Here is a 20,108-nt window from a genome sequence, read left to right as displayed (position 1 = left end):
CAACTCTGTGACAAGCTCTGCATTTACAGTCATGTCTATTCATTGTCCTTGATCTGTGTGTAGTGGGCACTATGTCAAGTGGCATTGTAGATGAAGGTCAAGGTCAACATATGAGACTAACTCTGCTGAGTCACTTAAATTAATATGAAACTAGATACACCGCACAGGAATCCATCATGTGATGATTCTTTCTCTGTTATTGTTCCTTCTATAAGCAGGTCCACTTAGTCTGGGATAGTAGGCTGACCTTGTCACTTTTAGTAATTACAGAGTTCCTGTGACAGAAACATTCCTCTTTATCATGGAGACTTCTGTAACTGGGTTACTAGTTACAGAAATAACCATGATTTGACCAATCTGTGCAAGTTTGTGTGGCTCCTAGTTGCATCTTATATATCTGAAGAAACATGAATGGAATTCAGTGTATTGGTATTTTGACTTTTGTGTCTGAAGAGGTAGTTAGTAAGTAGGTATGTCAGCCATAAAGAATGCCTACCATGTCACTAAGTAAATTAGCATTCCACACTGACATAATCTTCCCAAAGCAAGGGACTGTTTCTGTTTTACTATTTATGTAGTGAATAAAGCAGACTGAATATCATACTTAAGTGTAAGAAGTGAAGGCATGAACTGATAAAATGAAGTTTGGCAAAAGCAGCACAGTTAAAGCAACTTCTGAGCCAGCAGACTAAAGTGCCAGGAGATACTGGCATAAGAGCAAGCTGTCAGATACTGCTTTCAGTGAGCCTGCTAACTTGGCTTTCTTAAGGGAAAACTGCAAAAATGCAACACTTTCCTGCAGTTATATTTCTCAAAGTTATGCATGCTACATTGAGAAGAGTGGCAATACCTTATTTTGGAAAACAGAAGCATATAAAGAATGAAATTAGGTTTGAAGTATTTAAGAAGCTCTTTAGTATAGGGACCTTCCTTGGGTACAGTCCGTAGTCTCAATGTACACAAAGGAAATTTAAAGCAATCCAAGATTTGTCCTGGACAATGCTCATAAGCATGGAGAAACTCCGTTGGTAAGAAGCTACAGAATGGAGGCCTCTCCTGTGTCAATTCTGCTGCCACATATGTTCCCTGTTAGTATAATGGGACAAGTTGAGACTATATGATGAGGACACATGTTTTCACATCTCTAATCATCTTAGTAGAGATAAATCCTCCATCTCTCCTGAAACCCGGCTCACAGCAGAATCAAAGCCTATATTTTTAAAGAACATTTCCAGTCTGTCAGAGTAAAATATCCAGTGCTTTAGGGGCAGAAAACATATTTCCTAATATTCAGCACCATTTTTCTGACATGATAAGGTTAAGGTCAGTTACATAACAAATAAAAATAAGGTAGATTTAAAACTATAGGCAAAGGGCCTAACTTGGCCACTGTGACTCCCACTAAATTAGCACCTTACAGAAAAAGACTGTCTGACTTTCCTCAAGGCTTGGAATTTTACATCTGAAACATACCGAATAATATTTCTTCTTTGTTTTGTCAACGCATTTTCCATGGAGGCAAATCCTTCCTTTTCCACATGGTGTCCCCTCCACAGCAGGCAACTTTTTGGTCAGACAAACCATCTGACCTTGGCGAACGACTGCACACCACAGGCGAGAGCATACATCCATACCAGGGCACACTGTGTATTCAGGCCCAAATGCCAGTTTGCACTGACGAATGGCATCATAAGTTTGTCCTGGAAGCTCCTCAGGGCCTAAGATCTGTTTTTTTGGTTGGTCCAGTAAACAGTTACCTAAAAGAAAAATCCAATTTACTACTCATTTTACTGTTATCTTTGCCTTTAACATTCAAATTGGACATAATTATAATGATTTTGGACCCAATTCAGAACTCCAATGGAGTCATTAAAGAATCTCAGGAGCTTCGGTAGGCTTTGGATCACCTGATTATTAGGGCTGTGTGATGCTTTGGTTCCTGATTCAATTTGGTGGAGATTTGGCCTGATTTAGTGGCTGAATCTCTAAATCCAAATCAAATCAGGAAACCCTTTAATCTCTCGGAATCGAATTGGAACCTTCCGAATTGATTCAGAGAGATTCAGAATGATTTGATGATTTGGACATAGATACAGCTCTAAATGTTTTTTCTACATACCTCAAGGTACCAGGGGGTTCATGAATGCTGTGAAGGTGGTGCAGATGAAGCACGGGGGGTGGGGTAGGGGGGTCCCCAACATGCTCAGCAGCAGACCTGGAACTGTACTAGAAGCACTTCTGGTCCACTTCCAGGTCTGCCAGGGAGCACACGGGGGTTCCCCCCATGGCCTCTTTGGCTTGGTGACTGGTGCTTTCTGGGTCTGGGGGGGAGCACCTGTGGTCCCCCTGTGGGGAGGGGGGGCACGGGGTTCCCCCCCTGCACACTCCCTGGTGGACCCAGAAATGGACCGGAAGTAGCTCTGTTCTACTTCTGGGTTCACTGCCAAGCACACAGGAGGCCTCTCCGTGCTCTTGCAGGATGCTCCATCTGCCCCACCATTGTAGCATTCACGAGCCACACCTGGTACCTTGAGATATGTAGAACAAACATTTAAAGCTGTGTCTATGTCCAAATCACTGATTCTCTGAATCAGCATTGAATCTTCAGATTTGGATTCTGCTGAATTGAATCAGGAACAGTGATCCAAATCAGTGAATCAAATCACTGTCCCCGATTTGGGCCAAATCCAAATCTGAATCAAATACGGCCCATTACATGTACTGTTACTGATTATCAACTAGGTTCTCTCCCTAAAGGCTACAAGGTGTCAAAATCTGTTTGTCATGAACTTTGTCGGGCAACCAGGACACCATTCCCAGATGCCCACTTAGAGAGGACACATGTATGGCAGTTGCTTCCGATGCCTGTCTAGCTGGCACAACTGCTGCAGCAGGTCTAGCTCTGGCCATCCTCCCTGCTGCTCCCTGGTTGTACAGTTAAGGTAAACTTACAAAAAGATAGTGGATAGGTTACTGAAAATGCTTATCACCCTCAAGCACTCTGTACAATGGATATCAGTGAAAAAGTCTGGAACTTGTGTGCTGTTACACTGTATCTGAGTTCCCTCAAAATGGGATTCATTCTATTTATCAGTCCATGATTTAAGGCAAGATCCAAAAGACATGTAAAGTAAGCAAAGCTGTCATTTCAAGTTTGAGCCAAAATACTTAGAGAAGTAAAGCTTCTAAAGGGGAGCCAGAAAAGTATGAAAAATAGATCTGTAGCCAACTGAGCCCCATAAAAAAACCCAAAACCAAACCAGAAAATCAGTTCAAACAAAAAAAAACCCCAACAAGCAGCATATCAAAAGTAATGTCAGTGGTAAATTAGCATTGGGCTTCCATTCATAGGAATGACATCTAGATTTAGTTGAAGAGTTCTGTTAATTTTAAAATAAAAAAGGCATAACACAGAATAAAGGCGTATTTCAGTTATTTGCAGAAGTCAAAGTCTGCCTGGCACACACCCACTAAAAATGTACAGTCACCTTCAGATTTCTGTGGAATCCTGTTTTAATGAATTTTGTTTATACCACTGATGGACTCATTTACTGACATGGAGAACTATGGAATTATGGATCTTGTCACATCGTGTGCGCTGCATGTAGCATAGGTAAGGTACACTTATCCTTAGCCAAAGTAACTTACCACAACCTATCTCACTTCACAAACAACATCAGCACCACCTGGACTTGATCATGAGTGAAAAATATATAAGTACTTAGAGAGTAAAGCAGTTTATAAAGTTGAATAAAAGTTCAAAGTATTGTAGTATGTTTCCAAACTTGATTTAGCTCTCATATTAAAAAGAAAAGGCAGGGAGGGGCAGCAAAATGATCAACAGATTTAGTTTCCTTTAAGGGAATACATTTACTGAAATTGTTTGCTTTCCCTGAAGACCACTAAGGTTTTAAGTCTCCTGACAGCAACATTTAGCCAAAAATCCTTTCAGTATCATCACTTATTTATTACCAAAAAGTTCAATCCAGTTAAGTCTGTTGCTTCATTTGTCCCCTCATGACCCTGCCTTACTCAATAAGTAGATCTTATCTTTAGTCTGGAAGACACTGTCTTTTGTTAATGAAGATGTGATTTGCCTCTGCTAATTGATGGGCTAGTGCCATAAGATAAAAATCATTAAAAATAGCCTACTGTGCAATATGTATTGTGGCATAAAATATTAAAGACATAGTAGGGAGTGAGGATGCACAGATGTTTTCTATAAAATAGGACACTGGGATTTCTAAAAGGAAAATCATGACTGGCAGCCTTGTCTGTCAGAATCATGTTCAGTAAAAATAAAGAACTGCTACTCTTCAAATCCTTCCACCAATTCCATTTGATTTGTGCTGATAGAGAAAGCCAGCATAAAGTCTAGTAGTGAGGGAGGGGATGAGCTCAAAAGTCTTGGATGCATACTGTGATTATCACAGTTAAGTGTGTCAACTATTCAATGTTTTATAACAGGGGTGGGCAATTATTTGGGCCCAAGAGCCACATAGAGAGTTTTGGTGACCTATTGCAGACCAGGTGAGCACTCTGTCCTCCCCCCTCCCCCAACAACTCACCAAAACCCTCTGTAGGGCTGTGGATTGGTGCGGAGCAGTATTCAGGAGTGGGAAGGGCAGGAGAGGCTGGGATCACATGCCCTCTGGGGTGTGGGGTATGCGTGAAGAAGATTATGGAGGAGTGTGTACATGTGTGTGTGTGTGTGTGTGTGTGTGTGTGTGTCTGGGGGGGAGGGGCGGGGGGAGTGCCTGAGCACTAAGTCCCAGAAGCCTGCTGTGGATAAGGGGAGGGAGGGGGTGGCAGGAGGTGCATGCAGCAGAGCTAGCCTAGACAGTATGGGCTGAGTGTCTCCTGTGGCACTCCACATGAGGCCAAGCCCCACCTACTCATGCCACAGAAGCCCATGCTACACTTGTGCTGGTGCTCACAGCCCAGCTGAGTGCTGCTCTGCACCCATCGCTTCCAGCAGCAGCTCCTGTTCCTGATCTTGCCCCTTCAGAGCCACATCGCTTTGGGTGAACAGCTTTAGCGGGGCTCCTGTCCCAGTGCATGGGACTCTGGGTCCAGCTCCAGCTCCTGAAAACTGAAGCCAAACCCCAGTGCTGGGACAGGAGCTTCCTGGCTGGAGTTGCTTGCCCGCCTCTCCGGTACAACATGGCATGATGCACACAGGGCAGAAGCAGCTTCCAGGGGGCTGTTCCTAGTGGAGCTGCATTGGGCCAGGTGCTGCTCTGTACCCCCTACCTCCAACAGCAGCTCCTCCCACTCCTGCTGCACCATACTGCACTGCTCCTGACAGGTTCACAGGGCTCTGGTTCCAGATCCTGGCTGCCTTCCAGTGGAAGGTGGCCAGGAGCTGAAGTCAGAGCCCAATACACTGGGGTAGGAGCCACTCAGCTGAAACTTCTCACCCAGAGTGGCATGGCATAGCACTGCACAATGTGGCAGGGGCAACATCAGAAGCAGGAAGCACTGCTAGAGGTGGGGGGTGTGAGTAACACACAGCTGCAGCCACACTGGGAACAGCCCCATCAGAAGCTGAGCACTGGTCAGGGTCTGAGCCAGTGGGAGCCCAATGCAGGCTGTCCTGGTGTGAGCATGCAGGGCATGCCATGGGGGTAGCTGTGGGCCAGATCCAGTCACCCGATGAGCCAAATCTGGTCCAGAGGCCATATTTTCCGCACCTCTGTTTTATAACGTGACAAAAATAGTACATCATTTTCTCACAGTAAAATACTTGACAGCACAAGTAGTGGTTTCTGTTTAAATTAACCATTGGGTTTGTGCTGTTGTATGCACTAGAATTATTAGTCATGTTCGTTAACACATTTAAATTTCATTATAACCTCTTTTCTGGGTTATAAATAGACCTTGCTCTGTGTCCTGAAAATCATTTACCTCAAGTTTTGTCAGAAGACATGGAAAATATATCCCAGAGGTGAGTTCTGTGTACTGAAAAGGCCCCAGAACAAACATATCTAGGAACTATAAATAAAACCTCTAGATAAACACAAATGATAGATGAGGAGGGGAAGCTCCTAAAGCCCTGTTTATAAGGAATTTTTCTTTAAATGTTTAGTGTTGTGCTACTTAAATAGCAACTGAGCAACAGTGGGAACTCAAGTTTAGGCCATATGTTAGTGGCTGCTAATTTTTTTCTACCCTGGAACCTCCACTACTTCTTAGCAGGATCACAAGACACAAGGGTACACATTCTTACTCTGTCTTATACAGAGTGACTGAACTTCAGCCAGTAGCTCTTCTCCAAACCCCAGTATCAGAGGGGCCATGTTTTCACCACTGAAAACTTCCTACCGAGGTTGATGGGGGCCCCATATGGCCTAAGTGTCTTATCCAAGGTCACATTGGACATCTAGAGGAGCAAGAAATTGAACACCAGTATCCTCACTTTGTGGCAGAAAACTCTAATCACTGTCATGCTTCAGTTGCTTTTTCATTAATTTCATTTTATGTTCTTCAAGTCACCAAAGCCACCAGTTTCATATTGCAAAAGAAAGGCCTAGTTACTCTCCAGAACACAGGAAAAATTTCCCTTTCCATTTGCCTTTATTATCACTCTATTATTACACACTAATCAGCTTTATTGTGGGCAATGCCAACCTCTATTACTGCTGTTGCTTGCAGTCACTTTTCTTGGTGCTCTGCATAAAAACAATCTCTGTTCCTTGGAATTTATGGCCTGCTCATCTGCCTCCTGCAGGGTTTTATTCTGCTATTCCCACCTGCAGAACAGGTTTGGAGGGGTAACAAAATGCCTCGGCACACATTACCATCAGATGCCAATAACATTCAGTTCCGTGTCTGTTTCAGCAGATCTGAATGATGAGGTTAGTCACAGTACAGATATTTTCACAGTCCTCCATTCCCACTCCCACTCCCACTCCTACTTCACATTCACCATGCAGTGTAACCACTGTTCGGTACATGTCCAGGGTGCACCCTATGCTGCTATAACAGGAAGCACATTTCATTTTTTTTTAATTTGGTATGTATGGAGTAAAAGCAGGGTGGGGTTTGTTTTTGCAGTGGCAGGTCTTAGTATAGTCTGAGACATGTAGACGTGCTCTAAAAGTCTCTGTTCCTAGTCTATATAATGACAATAGTGTGACTTCATTTCTTGCAGGAATTTTATGAAGATTAATATATTAAAGGTATGAGGTGTTCAGATCATATGGTAATGAGGACCACAGAAGTATTGTAAATAGATTACAAAAAAAACTGTTAGACAAAGCCTTTCTGAAATTCTTGCTCTTCTTTTTTTTTTTTATCTTAATAAGTCCAGCAGTTTACGTTTAATTTCCATTTCATTATTTTATGCTTTACTTATTTACTTCCTCACTTTAGTCTGGACATGCTCTATTTGTCAGAATGCATGGTTCATCAGGTCCTGTCTGGCTGAAACAAATGACAGTGCAAACTCCTTTGCTTATGTTCCAAAGAATAAAAGGTATCTAGTTTTTCTATAGTATCTCCCATAATAGATCTCTTGTGTCCAAATAAAAGCCGGTCAGTCAAAGGCAAACAATCTGAGAGCAATTCAGGTATATGGAGAGCCATACTCTCTCATTCATTAGAAACTGGTGTCGTGTAATCTCCAAGGTATCCCCTCCTCTATTTTGTGCTGCAGCACTGTATCACACAATTGGTGTGACTGAATGGGAGAGTCTTTCTGTCTGGTAGTACTTTGAAAGTTTTAAGCCTTCTCCTTTCTCTGCAAGGGAATACAAGTCATCTTCAAAAGAAAGTGTGGGGGAAGGTGATGGTGAGAAAGACAGTCAAATAGTTAACAGAGAGAACCCTGAAAATTTGGTACATCTGTATATCTATCTATTCGTCATTTACCTCAGTCTGATAGCACATTTCATCACTTAACAGGGAACAGATGCCACACTTGTACATGAATGCTTTAGCATGGCCAATAAATGGGAACTGTTAATCCGTGAGATCAGCAAATTGGGATGGAGGGGTACTAATGTTCATATTTATAGTAGTATTAATATAGTATACTATAACATTATTAATATGGACATGATGTAATAAGCCTCATGCTCAGCTGGAGGAAGCAGTCCGGGAAAAAGCTGGGTCATCTCTCAGGGCCACAGGAAGAAGGCCTTACCACACAGGCCCTTAAAAGCCCAGAGCAGAGAAGCCACAAGGCCAGCAGCACGTTGTCTGGGCAACGAAACACTTTGCTAGGCTCCTGGCCTGCTTGAAAATCCTCACCTAAATCCTGACTCTGACTTCAAATGTACAACTCTGCCTTTGGTTTAGGATTTTGGCCCTGAAATCCTGACTTATTTTCCAGACCTTGGCTTCTGACTTCAACTCTGCCTTCCTGACTCTAGTTCCTGAGTCAGCCCACCCCTGGATTCTGGTTGTCTCCTGACTTGGTCCCTGACCCTGGCTTCTTCATCCTGCCTCATCGTATAGATGACCTACCCGACTGCCCAGGGATAGACCCCTTACATATACCGAGTGCCTCTATAACATTATGATTTGGAGAAGTTTAATAATTTGGCCGACTGGATTTGTTTTTGCTTTAGTTTATAGATTCTACTGATTTTCTGTCAATGGAGATCTTTGATTTTAAAATAAATAAAAGATTCCACCCACCCACATACTGGAAGCAACAGAATGTCTGCAAAAGCTATTAGCTACTAAAGTGATTTTTGCCTGGAAAAGATGTCTGTGAAAGCCCAGTTGATCAAGTGAACGTATTTCCTGAGTTCCATAGGAATTGTACTATCATTCGGATGCAGTCAGGCATGGAATCGGTTCTTGAATACTACCGGATTAAGGACCAGCATATGAATCTTTTACCACATTTAGGATTTCCTTGAGACTTTTGAGAACTAACTCACCAGAGTGAGAAAGGGCAATGCACTCTAATTCAATTTTGTTAACTGGGAGCCAGGTTTTGAGATCTGTACTTTCCTTGGGATTTCTTATGCACTAGGGTATCATTCATTGTAAGGGAATTGGAATAACTTGAGTCCCAATCCTCCTCCCATAGAAATAAATAACAAAGCTTGATTGACTAAATATGTTGGGTGTGATTGTCAAAGGTTTTTCTACTCCATTCCCTTCCAATCATGGGGAAGAGAGCAGGGACAACTCACAAGGGCTTCTCAACATGAGCTGGAAGTGAGGGAAGCAGAAGAGCCTTGTCTTTCCCTTTCATGGTTGTTGGACATTAGCTGGCTAGGTAGAAGGCTAGGCAATAGGAGGAAGAACCTCTATGAAAAATGAGGAAGCAACTTATTATTTCTCCACAACAATAAGGAAAGGAGAAATTATGGCTGTCTGACTTCTTTGGTCTTCCCTGAGAGGTAAAACAGTTATGCCCCCTTTACTATGGATTGATTGTGAGGTCCTCTTGTTGTTCTACCCACGCATACACAATGAGCACTAGAAGTGAGATCAAAAGGGCAATAAAAGTGATGTAAAACTTGAAAAGGAAAGATCTACTCTCACATATGTGGAAAGTAACTTGTTAAAATTAAACCAATGCCAAAGCAACATGTATCATAAAATAGGACAAGCATAGATTAATAGAGCTAATAAAAATGAGAGAGAAAAAATGAAGTAATTCTCCAGCTATGATAATAGGATAGAACATTTTAGACAGCACTGAACTTAGCCAAAAAAATATTTACTTTCCTTGCTTTAAAAAAATCCTTTACATTCTTCAGGCAAACGGTACATTTTAACCATAAGTATTTCAGTTACCATAACAACTTGATCCATTCATTCAATTATGTCATTTTTATCTCAGCATTTTGGAATTTGAAAGGGGTTGTTTAAGATTTGCAGTTGCTTTGGGAGCACAATGAATGCTTTAAAATTAATTTAAGATTACAAATCATCCTTTATTTTAGGAGAAAAATGTATTTTTTTAGAAGAAAATGTATGGGCTTTTCCTACCTAGAGGTGTATGATGGTATTAGCAAAGTAGCAGGTGGAACAGCTTAGGGGTTTCCTTTTATTACACAGGAGCATGCAGAAGTCCTGCTCTGTGTTTGGAACAGTTAGACAATACTGTGATATAAATAACAACAAATTCAGAAGATTGACTAACATGGCCTCTAATTGTTTAGAGCATCCCTCGTATATCCTAAAATGAGGTAGCACTTAGCAAATTTACTGTATGTGATGAGAAGGTAAGTTATTTGTGTATATTTTGGGGACAAATGATCTCAGTGTTTGGAAACACTAAACCAGGGGTCAGCAAGCCCCGCACATGTGCCAAGCATGGCATGCAAGGCCATTTTGCTTGGCACACCACTGCCAGCCTGGGCTCTAAGTAGCTGCTGCCAGCCATGGAGCCCAGGCTGCTCCCAGCAGGAAGCTGGGAGGCTGCAAGCCTTGCTTCAAGCAGACTGGGCCCCATGGGCTGGCTGCAGCCAGGAGGCTGCAAACAGCTGCTCTGGGCTCCAGCATGTCAGTATTCAGGCACCTTCCAAAGTAGACATTGTAGATTTTTTAGCACTCCGGCCAAAAAATGTTGCCTACCCCTGCACTAGATTAATAAAGTGGTTATTAACCAAGTTTCATCAATAATACAACTAAAACATTACTGTCAATAAGCTACCTGTATTTTATCCTATTTTGAACTGTGCCATAATGTCATCTGTCGAAAGGGGCTGTATCCTACATCACATTAGGTTGTAGCTGGTTCTACAAGGTGGCCACATCTACACATGCGCTAACTACTCTGTGTAGAGTAGACTAATTAGCTAAGGAGTAAAGCATCACTGTCTACATGGGCAGCACTACTAGGCCATAGGAAACTAGTTAATGTTGCCATAAGATAGTACAGTTGGGGACAGTACTATCTTATGGTGGAGTACTTAACTGCAATTAAACGCATGTGTGGACGCTGACTGTGGGTGTAAATCGCACCTGGTTAGCTTGGCCATAGGGGGCCAGATATCTGCCTGCTGCCTAGCCGCATGACTACATGCTTTCAGCACCCTTGTGCCCGACACTAGCTCCTCTGTTGCCCGACACTACCGCATGGAGCTCGGGGCTGACTCCCTATGCCTTGGACCTGGTGTAAACTGCTCTGCCCCTGCTCAAAATGCTGATGTCCTGTGCGCACATGTTGACACTGCACCCAGGAGTAGTTTACTTTGGCTCAAAATATTGTGCAGTTTATTGCTTTAAATTAATTGTATGTGTAGATGCACCCAGATTACTCAAAATAACAGAGAATGGTAAAGTCTGCTACTGAAATCCCACAAGAATGAACGTTCTGTAAAAAAAGCTGATGATGTATAATAAGAGTGTGCACAACAGATCTGTAAAAAAAGCTGATGATGTATAATAAGATTCTGCACAACAGAACCCAGCCATTGACATAAGACATATTAATAATACCGTGGCCATCATCCAAAAATTCAGTTATTGTTGCTGAAGTGCATTTGGACCAGGGTTTGGAAGCATCGATGCCTGTTAGGATGGAGGACATTAAACGTTTATCTTCCATGGAGCCAAAGTTCTCTTCACAGAATTTGGAATCATCATGTGAAAGCCCAAGCAAGTGCCCTATAGAAATGTAATTAAGAAATGCAATTATAATCTTTTCGTATGAATAGAACAAAGTAACATCTGCTCATAGTTTTCATTTTCAAATATACAGGACAACAGAAGAAAGGCCACTTTATGCTTACCATTGCTTTAAATGGCCATAGTCTTAGTTTGAAGTCAATAGATTTATGTCTATTTACACCAAGTAATTTATAAACTAATACATGTTGATTTATACCAGACTGGCAATAAGTAGAACTAGACTAGTTCACATCTTCTAAGGTTCCAGTCCTTTGTGTCTTCAGAATCAGGGATTATAACTGTTAACACAAATTACTAAACTAAGTAAAAAAATATATTGATATTCTGTGACTGATTGTTCAAAAGTTTGTTGAAGATAAATAATGCCGTGTAATCCAGTGTCAGTATTTATTGGATAAATATTTAAGTTTAATAACATCTCTCTGTTCTATATCTGTTCTTAGAGTACAGTTATCACTACAGTATCTGAGCTCTTGTCAGTGGGGCATTAAGAAGTGTATTTAACATTGCGCATGTTTGTTTGTTCTCTCAGCATTTTCCTAGAGAGACAAGTATGTGCAGTTGGCTTTGGTTTTGGTAGGGGCTTTTTTGTTTACTTTGTTTTCAGATATATATGTTGATAAGTGTTTACATTAGAGAAGGCAAAGTCAAAGAAAAATTGTTTGCACTTGGAGCAGAAGGTGATGAGGTTAGTGATGGTCCTTAACAGTTGCTGTCTGAGGCAGCAGTCTCGAAGGGGAGCTCCATATCAGCTTCACTGTTTTACTTTATCAGTAAATATAATATTTATTTTAAACTAGCCCCTGAGAAAGTTCTGTCTCACAGATGAGATGTATTCATGTTATAGAGTGAAGGGGAGTGAAGTTTTGGACAATGGTCTTCAACCTAGAATTTGAGGTGATCTTTTAGATAACATTGGCTCAAACCATGATATGCCTTGCAATAAGGACACAGATCATGAACATGATTCAAAATTCTAGGAAGACAATGTATCAGCCAACTTTCTTGTACTCTCAGGAGGGTTGTGCGAAGTTTCAGTCCCTGATTCGATTCGGTGAAGATTTGGCCTGATTCAGTGGCTGAATCTCCGAATCTGAATCAAATCAGGGGACTCTTTAATCTCTCTGAATTGAATCAAACCCTCCAAGTTGATTCAGAGAGATTCAGTGATTTGGACATAGACACAGCTTTAAACGTTTTTTTCTACAGACCTCTAGGTAGCAGGAAACTCATGAATGCTGCAGGGCTGGGGTGCATGGAGTGTCCCACAGAAGCATGGGGGGATCCCCAGCACACTCAGCAACAGACCTGGAAGTGGCCCAGAAGCACTTCTGGCCTGCTTCTCGGTTCGCCGCCAAGCATGTGGAGGCCCCCCTCCCCATTCCTGTGGGACACTCCATCCACCCCAGCACCACAGTGTTCACAAGCCATGCTGGTACCTCGAGGTATGTAGAAAAAACATTTAAAGCTATGTCTGCGTTGGAATCACTGATTCTCTGAATCAACATCGAATCTTCAGATTCGGATTCAGCTGAATTGAATCAGGGACAGTGATCTGATTCAATTAATCAAATCACTGTCCCTGATTCAGGTTGAATCTGAATCCAAATCCGAATCGAATAGGGCCCACTTCGCACACCCCTATTAGCCAGTGCTGCTGAGGAGATATGTTGCAGTTTTCTCTAAGTGTGGGAGTTGCCTGACTACTGCAGGCTTCATGAGCAAATATTTTGTATTGCTGTAGTCTAGCCAGGGGATGATAAAAGCATGAATACAGAGGCTAGGTCATCATTTGCAAGGGTGGGATTCAGTCCTTAAGTCAAATGAAAGTGGTAAAAAGCATTACTCATGTAGGCTGCTATGAGAGAAAGTGTCAGCAAAAAATTGAAGAGAATTCCTAAACTACATAATGAAATAGCCAACTGTGGGTTTCTCTTCAAACAAAGGACATTACCTCCTGGCTACAAACTTTTCAGAAAGTTTTTCTTTGTACATATCTTGTCTTGTTTGTTCTTCATTCACAACCTGATGTGAGTCATCTTTATAATGCAAGCATGAAGGGATCTTGGTAATAGACACATTGGCAAAGAAAATGTAAAGCTGTGTGTCTTCTCCATATTACTGGCATTTGAATTTATGGTGACAGCTATTGGTCAGAACCAAATTACCTAGTGGATGCATACAGATGTTGAAAGGTACTAAAGAAACCATTGATCTTTTCAGGGCTCTATGACTCATGGAAGTGATACATGCAGAACAGGATTCTTCAGTGCTAGTAGGACTGTTACATGTTTGAAAGAGGAAGGAAAGGCTTTTTTCTGAATAATAAGATGTGTATTTTGGTCATGAGTTGTATCACTTGCCAACATCTTTCTTTCCCATGCCTGGAAGTTTTTGGGTGGGATTCTCTAGTTTTGGATTGCAACTTTTTAATTACGTTCAGTACTTCTTGATGAGTAAATGTGCAACATGGGACTGCAATTAAGGCTGTTGGCCAGTGATTATAGGTGGGGTGCATCCACATGTTGGAAAAGCCTTCCCAAATGTGATTTTTTTCAAAGTGGGATGATTGCTGATGTTCACTCCTGATGGAAGAAATTTCAGACTGATTAAGTCATTTGGATAGCAACTTGAGGAAGGGTTTGGCAGTTTCAGTGGAGAATGTTAGGAAAGCTCTCTTGGCCTATGTGCTTGTTAGGCCAAGTAGAGGCAGCTGAGCTAAGCTGCAGCAGTTGAGGGAAGGCTAATTATCATGCAGAGCAGAAATTCCTGTGTATGGCTGGAGAGAGAGCCAGCTGACAGGAAAGGGTGGAGCTCTGCAGCACAAAAAAACAAGATCTAGGAGGTAGCAGGGCAGTCTGACCCTGCAGGCAGCAGGGTGTGGATCTCCTGAAGGGTTTCAGGAGACAGACTAGCCATTGCTTAAGCAGTCCTCCCCCCACTCCCTCCCAGAACTGCAAGAAGAAACCCAAGGGGAACGTAGGGTATGTGGTGAGGCAAGGAGCCAAAGTGAGGTGCTCTTTGGGTTTGAAGGGTAGTAATCAATAGCTCAATGTCTGATTGGCAGCTGGTATCAAATGGAGTACCCCAGGGGTATGTCTTGGGCCCTGTTTTATTCAATACCCTGGAATCAATGACCTTCATCAATGACCTGGAACATGGTGTGCACCCTCAGCAAATTTGTGGATGACACCAAACTGTGTGGAGCAGTAGATATTTTGGAGGGTAGGGCTAGGAGAGACCTAGACAAATTGGAGAACTGGACTAAAAGAAATATTGTGAAGTTCAATAAGGACAAGTGCAAAGTCCTGCATTTAGGATGGAACAATCTCATGAACTAGTACAGACTGGGGACTGAGTGGCTAAGCAGCAGTTCTGCAGAAAATGACTTGTTGGTTACAGTGGACAATTAGCTGAATATGAGTGTGGCCTTGTTGTAAAAAAGGCTAACAGCATACTGGGCTGCATTAGTAGGAGTGTTGCTAGCAGGTCAAGGGAAGTGATTTTTACCTTCTATTCGGCACTGGCGAGGCCAGTTTTGGGCCCCCACTACAAAAGGGATGTGGACAAATTGGAGAGAGTCCAGCAGAGGGCAACAAAAATGGTTAGAGGGCTGGGAAAGATGACATATGAGGAGAGGCTGAGGGAACTTGGTTTATGTAGTCTGAAGAGAAGACAGGGGGGATTTAATACTGAGGGTAGTGGTTACAAAGAAGATAAAGCAAGACTGTTCTCAGTGGTGTCAGATGACAGAAAAAGGAACATCAGTCTCAAGTTTCAGCAAGGGATGTTTAGGTGAAAGATTAGGAAAAATTTTCTTAGTAGGAGGGTAGTAAAACATGGGAACAGGTTACCCAGAGAGGCTGTGGAATCTCCATCCTTAGAGGTTTTTAAGACCTGGGTAGAGGAAAGCCTTGACTGGGATCAGATAGTCGGGGACTGTCCTGCTTTGAGCACTAGGTGACCTCCTGAAGTCCCTTCCAACTCTAATTTTCTATGATTCTATGACTTTTCAGAGAGGAGGTTGCTTGTGTTTGTGTTTTAACAATGCTTAAGTTCAGAGGACTGAGTTGTGGCTGAAGAGAGGGAGAAGACCATGGGCTGAGATTCAGAAAGCTAGTGTCCAAGGCAGTGGATCTGGGCTCCAGAAATCTCAGCCAGATAAAGAAGGTTGAAGCCAGGTAGGCAAGGACAAGAGTCTTGGGGCCCAAGGGGCTCAGGGTGGTTTTGGATGTTGTGGAAATAAGTTTAACTAGGTGTCTTACTTGACTAAGAGGAGAGAGAGAGAGAGAAAGAGAAGAGAAAAAGATGCTGATGCTATGTGTGTTAAAATGTTCTAAGAGAAGGAAAAACCTCCATGCCTTGTTTTGTTTTAATGTATTAATCTCTATGTGCAGATGTTAACCTCCTCCTTTCCAGGAACCAGAAACTGATAGCTGTTCCCAAACACAATGTGTTTGCTGAATAAGTAAACTGCCTACGTGTGACAAATGAATGATCAACTTCTTCCTGTTTCTTCAAGGTTGCTCTTTCTGAACCATGCATCTTTTCTCACTGTCTAAAGTATAAATACGCTTGTAAACTTATAGAGTTCAGAGTTCCTTTGAGAACCCTCCTTGTGATCACTTGTATAGCTCTAAATAAACCAAGATGGCTTGGTCAATTCTGATACAACCACAACGCGAAGTTTGATTTCTTCCACAATGTAGAGGTTGCTATGAAGCGGCCACTGAGTGTCATTTGGGAGGCATGGGTGTGACTATGAGATGGCTAGAGGTCACAATTCTAGCTCCAAAGGTGACCACATCCTAAAGAGGGTGTATGCCTGTTGGGTGAGAGGAGAGAGGCAACAGGTACCAAGGAGTTGGTCACCTTAGCTTCCATAGGCAGCCTCCCCTTTTATTTATCTAACAGAAAAATCCTGGCAGGCAAGAGATAGGAGGCAGAGGAGATTGGGGAGCACCAACAGGCCAGTTGGGGGAGGAAGATCACTTGAGCCCGTCACACCTTTAATACAGCTTTAGGAATGATACCGAGGATGTTTTTATTTTTTCATTCTGTCTTATCAGTGTTTGTTTTCTTCCATCAGTGTTTGAGCTTCTGTCCCTTTCTTTTTATCCAGTCTGGCATGACAGAAAACCAAGGACACTTGTTAGTTGGAGGTCCAAGGGGGAATAATTTGATCCAAGGTTGTTCATAGCTAATGGTAACAGAAAATGCTAACAGTTTAACAGGTCCTTAACTGCTCATCTTTTGAGTGAAGTTATGTTGTCCTTCAAAATGTTGTAGAGTTTGTTGGAGTATATGAACTTTCAGATACAGACCAGGATCCTTGGCCTGCTTGCTGCCAGGGACCTGGAAAGTCTCTGCCTACTGCTTTTGTGAAGTGAAGATAGTGGATGGATTATAATGTCAGGCCCAGTTATGTGCGATGAAATATGACCTTATGAAAGTAGTTGCGAAGCAAGTGAGGAAATGAAATTTGGGGGTTCTGAGTCTGTGGCCCTACATGCTGAAATCTAGGGTATTTAGCAGAGAAGCTATCACTGATCTCCTTCCTGAATCCTTTATTCTGAGGTGGTCTGTAAATAAGCATAGAAATCTTAACACTATAGTTTCTACTGTCAAAATTCACATGGACTCATTTGTCTAGGATCATTATTTCAGGCACATAGCCTGGACTTGACGTTCGATAAGAAGGTGAAAGCAATACCATGTGCTTTCTGACCCTGTCAAAGTCTGGAACAGAATCTAGGGTATGTCAGGATCCTGGAAAAGTTTCTCTAGATTTGAACTGTGATAGATGATTAAATGAATTGTGCCATGGGATAATATGAGTAGAATTATGGTTCCCAAATGCATTGTAAAGACCAGTCTATTGGAACTGTGATTTGGTTGAGTCCTGCAAATAAACAGAATTGGTGCAATGTAATCCCATAGTAGTGGGTATGCTGAAAGCATAGTGGCATAACAGGAATAGAAACTGTAATAATATATGACAGTGGGTGCATCTACACATGCATTTTATTATGGAGTTGTCTAATTAGCTCTGCAGTAAAGTGTCACAGTCTACACGTGCCAGTATTCAGACACAGAAAATTAATTAACTCTACTGTAGAGTAGTACAACTGGGGACAGTACTATCCTATAGTAGATTAATTTACTCTGCTGAAATGCAAATGCAGATGGTGACAGGGGCTGGTTGAGGCGCAAGAGTGCTAAAGTGCTGCCAAGCCCTTTTATTGCTCAATGCTGCCATGTGGAGCCCAGGGCTGAACGCCCCCCACTCCAGGTTCCCTGTGCAGAAATAATTATTACAATGTAACCCTTTCTGACTTCTACTGATATTTAGACATCACTTGGTCAATTTTTTTCTTATTAGGCAAAACTGCAATAGCTAGATCTCATCAGCATGGCATTTTTATGGCTATTTGGCTTCTTCAGCAGTATTTTTGTACTAATACTACTATTAATTAATTAATATACACAATTGGATACATGTGTGCTGTGAGTTGCTCTACCCCAGCTCAAAGTGCTGTGGTCACACTTGGGAACAGCTGACTCTAGTGTGAACTGTGCCATAGTTTATCACATCACCTTAATGGCATGTGTAGGTGCACCCTGTGACAATGATAATGCATAGGACCAAACCCAAAGGAAGGATAAGAGAGGAAAGGATATACCACATTTAAAAAAGAATTGATTCAGAGTTGTAAAGTGGCCTCCTCACTAACAAGTGATAGTAAGGCTGGAGGAGAGGGTTGTGACTCCAGGCTTCTACCCTCTGTCTATGTTGTTTCTGCAGGACTTTGAGTGCTGCCAAGAAGCACAATTTTCCCACCTGCTTTTGCTTCACACATGCCAAATACGGAAATGAATGTCTAATTTTAGATCTGTGATATCTAAAATCTGTGAAGGTGCTATGCAGGGTTTTTTTTCCTGTACATATGATTAGTTTTCTTTGGGAATATTTAATATGCCTAGGCCAGATTCTATTACTTTTACTTTGTAATAAAGTACTACTCAGTTTGAGTAAGGCTAGTAACTTTGGCCCTATATATCACTATTTAATCATGTGATGGAAATACCAGCTTGAAAAGTGTTGACATTTTTCTAAGGGATTTTAGGTACAGTCTAGTTAAGACATTATGAAGCCTGATATAGTTGAATTCAAGTCTGCCTGTTAGCAACCATAACTAGAACTGCTTTTTGCTGACTTGTTAAACATGTACCTTGTAAGAAACATCTGCCTTTAGTTCTGACATCACTGCTGACATGTTGCTGGCATGTTGGTCACTTTCTAATGTAAAATAGCTCCTACTATAGCTAAAGCCAAATGGCTTAGATACATTTACATACATGTATCCAGTAGGGCTGTGTAAGGCTTCGAACCGTGCTTCAGATTCGGAAAAGATTCGGATGATTTGGACTCCGAATCAGCATGCCCAAATCGAAGCACTGGATGCTTTAGGCTTTCCGACTCAGTTCAGAGCTACCTATGAGGCTGATGAAGTGCAGTTCGTAGGCCCAGCTCTGAAAAGTGGTTTCAATTGTAATTTGTTCCCCCTCGGGATCAGGCCTGAGAGACTGGACACAGAGTGTTTTTTTGGTGAGGAATGTGCCCCCACAGGTAGTTGGGTTTTGTTGTCTTTGATAGATTCTGGTGTGCAGTTTGTGGGGGTATTGGAGATAGTTGGCAGGTTTTGCATTTTGAGCTGTAGGAAATTGGCTTCAGTTCTGGTGATGAGGTTAGGTGCTTTTTTGAATGTACAAGCCACTTTTCAGCAGTGGAGTTCTGGACGCCACGACCTGCTGGACATCTGACACCCCAGGCACTTCTGCACTTTTACCTGAATTGCTACATCCTCCTTTGCCCCCTAACCCCACCATGTCTCTTACCCCCTGATGCCTCCATTTCCATTTTCACTGACTGGTTTTCTTGCCTGCATTGCGGGCCACTCCAGCCTCTGGCTTCTTTACTATTCATTCCATCCAGGACCAACTGCAGGTACTTCCTCAGCCTGACAAAGAGGGTTTCAACCCTAAAGCTTCCTAAGATATATTTTTTTAAGTACTCCTTTTTTTTCCATAATAAACATATAGACATAAAAACACAAGATAAGCCATCATACACCATGAGTAACATCCTAGGTCCAGCACAACACAACATCTTTACTTCTTGCTGTCAATTCCTTTATAAAAAGAAAGGCTCTCTGACATTTCTGTTTGGGTACCTTTGCTGCTGCTGCTGCTGATACACTGGTATTGAGCCAGCTAAGTATTTTACCTGTTGTCATGTAAAGTGGTGGACCGGGCCTGAGGCTGTAGGGGAGGAGGAGGCCTCACTGGGGCACACTGCTGTGTTGTGCAGAGGCCCCAGCACCAGGAAGGGTTCACCTTAACACACACACAGTATCACCCACCCACATCATGAGTTTTGCCTGTTAGCAGCCAGAGGTGCAGGGCCCCAGAAGCCAGACTCCCCCTGCACCTATCCCCTTGCCAGT

At 42.3% G+C, this 20,108-nt stretch overlaps 1 protein-coding gene across 1 annotated transcript in view; it reads right to left on the bottom strand.

Moving 5' to 3' along the window:
• Positions 1-20,108, bottom strand: part of ADAMTS5 (ADAM metallopeptidase with thrombospondin type 1 motif 5) — a 72,165-nt gene that overhangs the window by 11,260 nt on the left and 40,797 nt on the right. The window contains 2 exon segments of the mRNA XM_025201337.1: positions 1,474-1,757; positions 11,410-11,577. Coding sequence (XP_025057122.1) covers positions 1,474-1,757; positions 11,410-11,577 — 452 coding nt within the window.

Source organism: Alligator sinensis, unplaced genomic scaffold (assembly GCF_000455745.1).
Source record: "Alligator sinensis unplaced genomic scaffold, ASM45574v1 scaffold373_1, whole genome shotgun sequence".
In the NCBI taxonomy this organism is placed as follows: Eukaryota; Metazoa; Chordata; order Crocodylia; family Alligatoridae; genus Alligator; species Alligator sinensis.
This window is presented reverse-complemented; position numbering and strand designations above follow the sequence as displayed.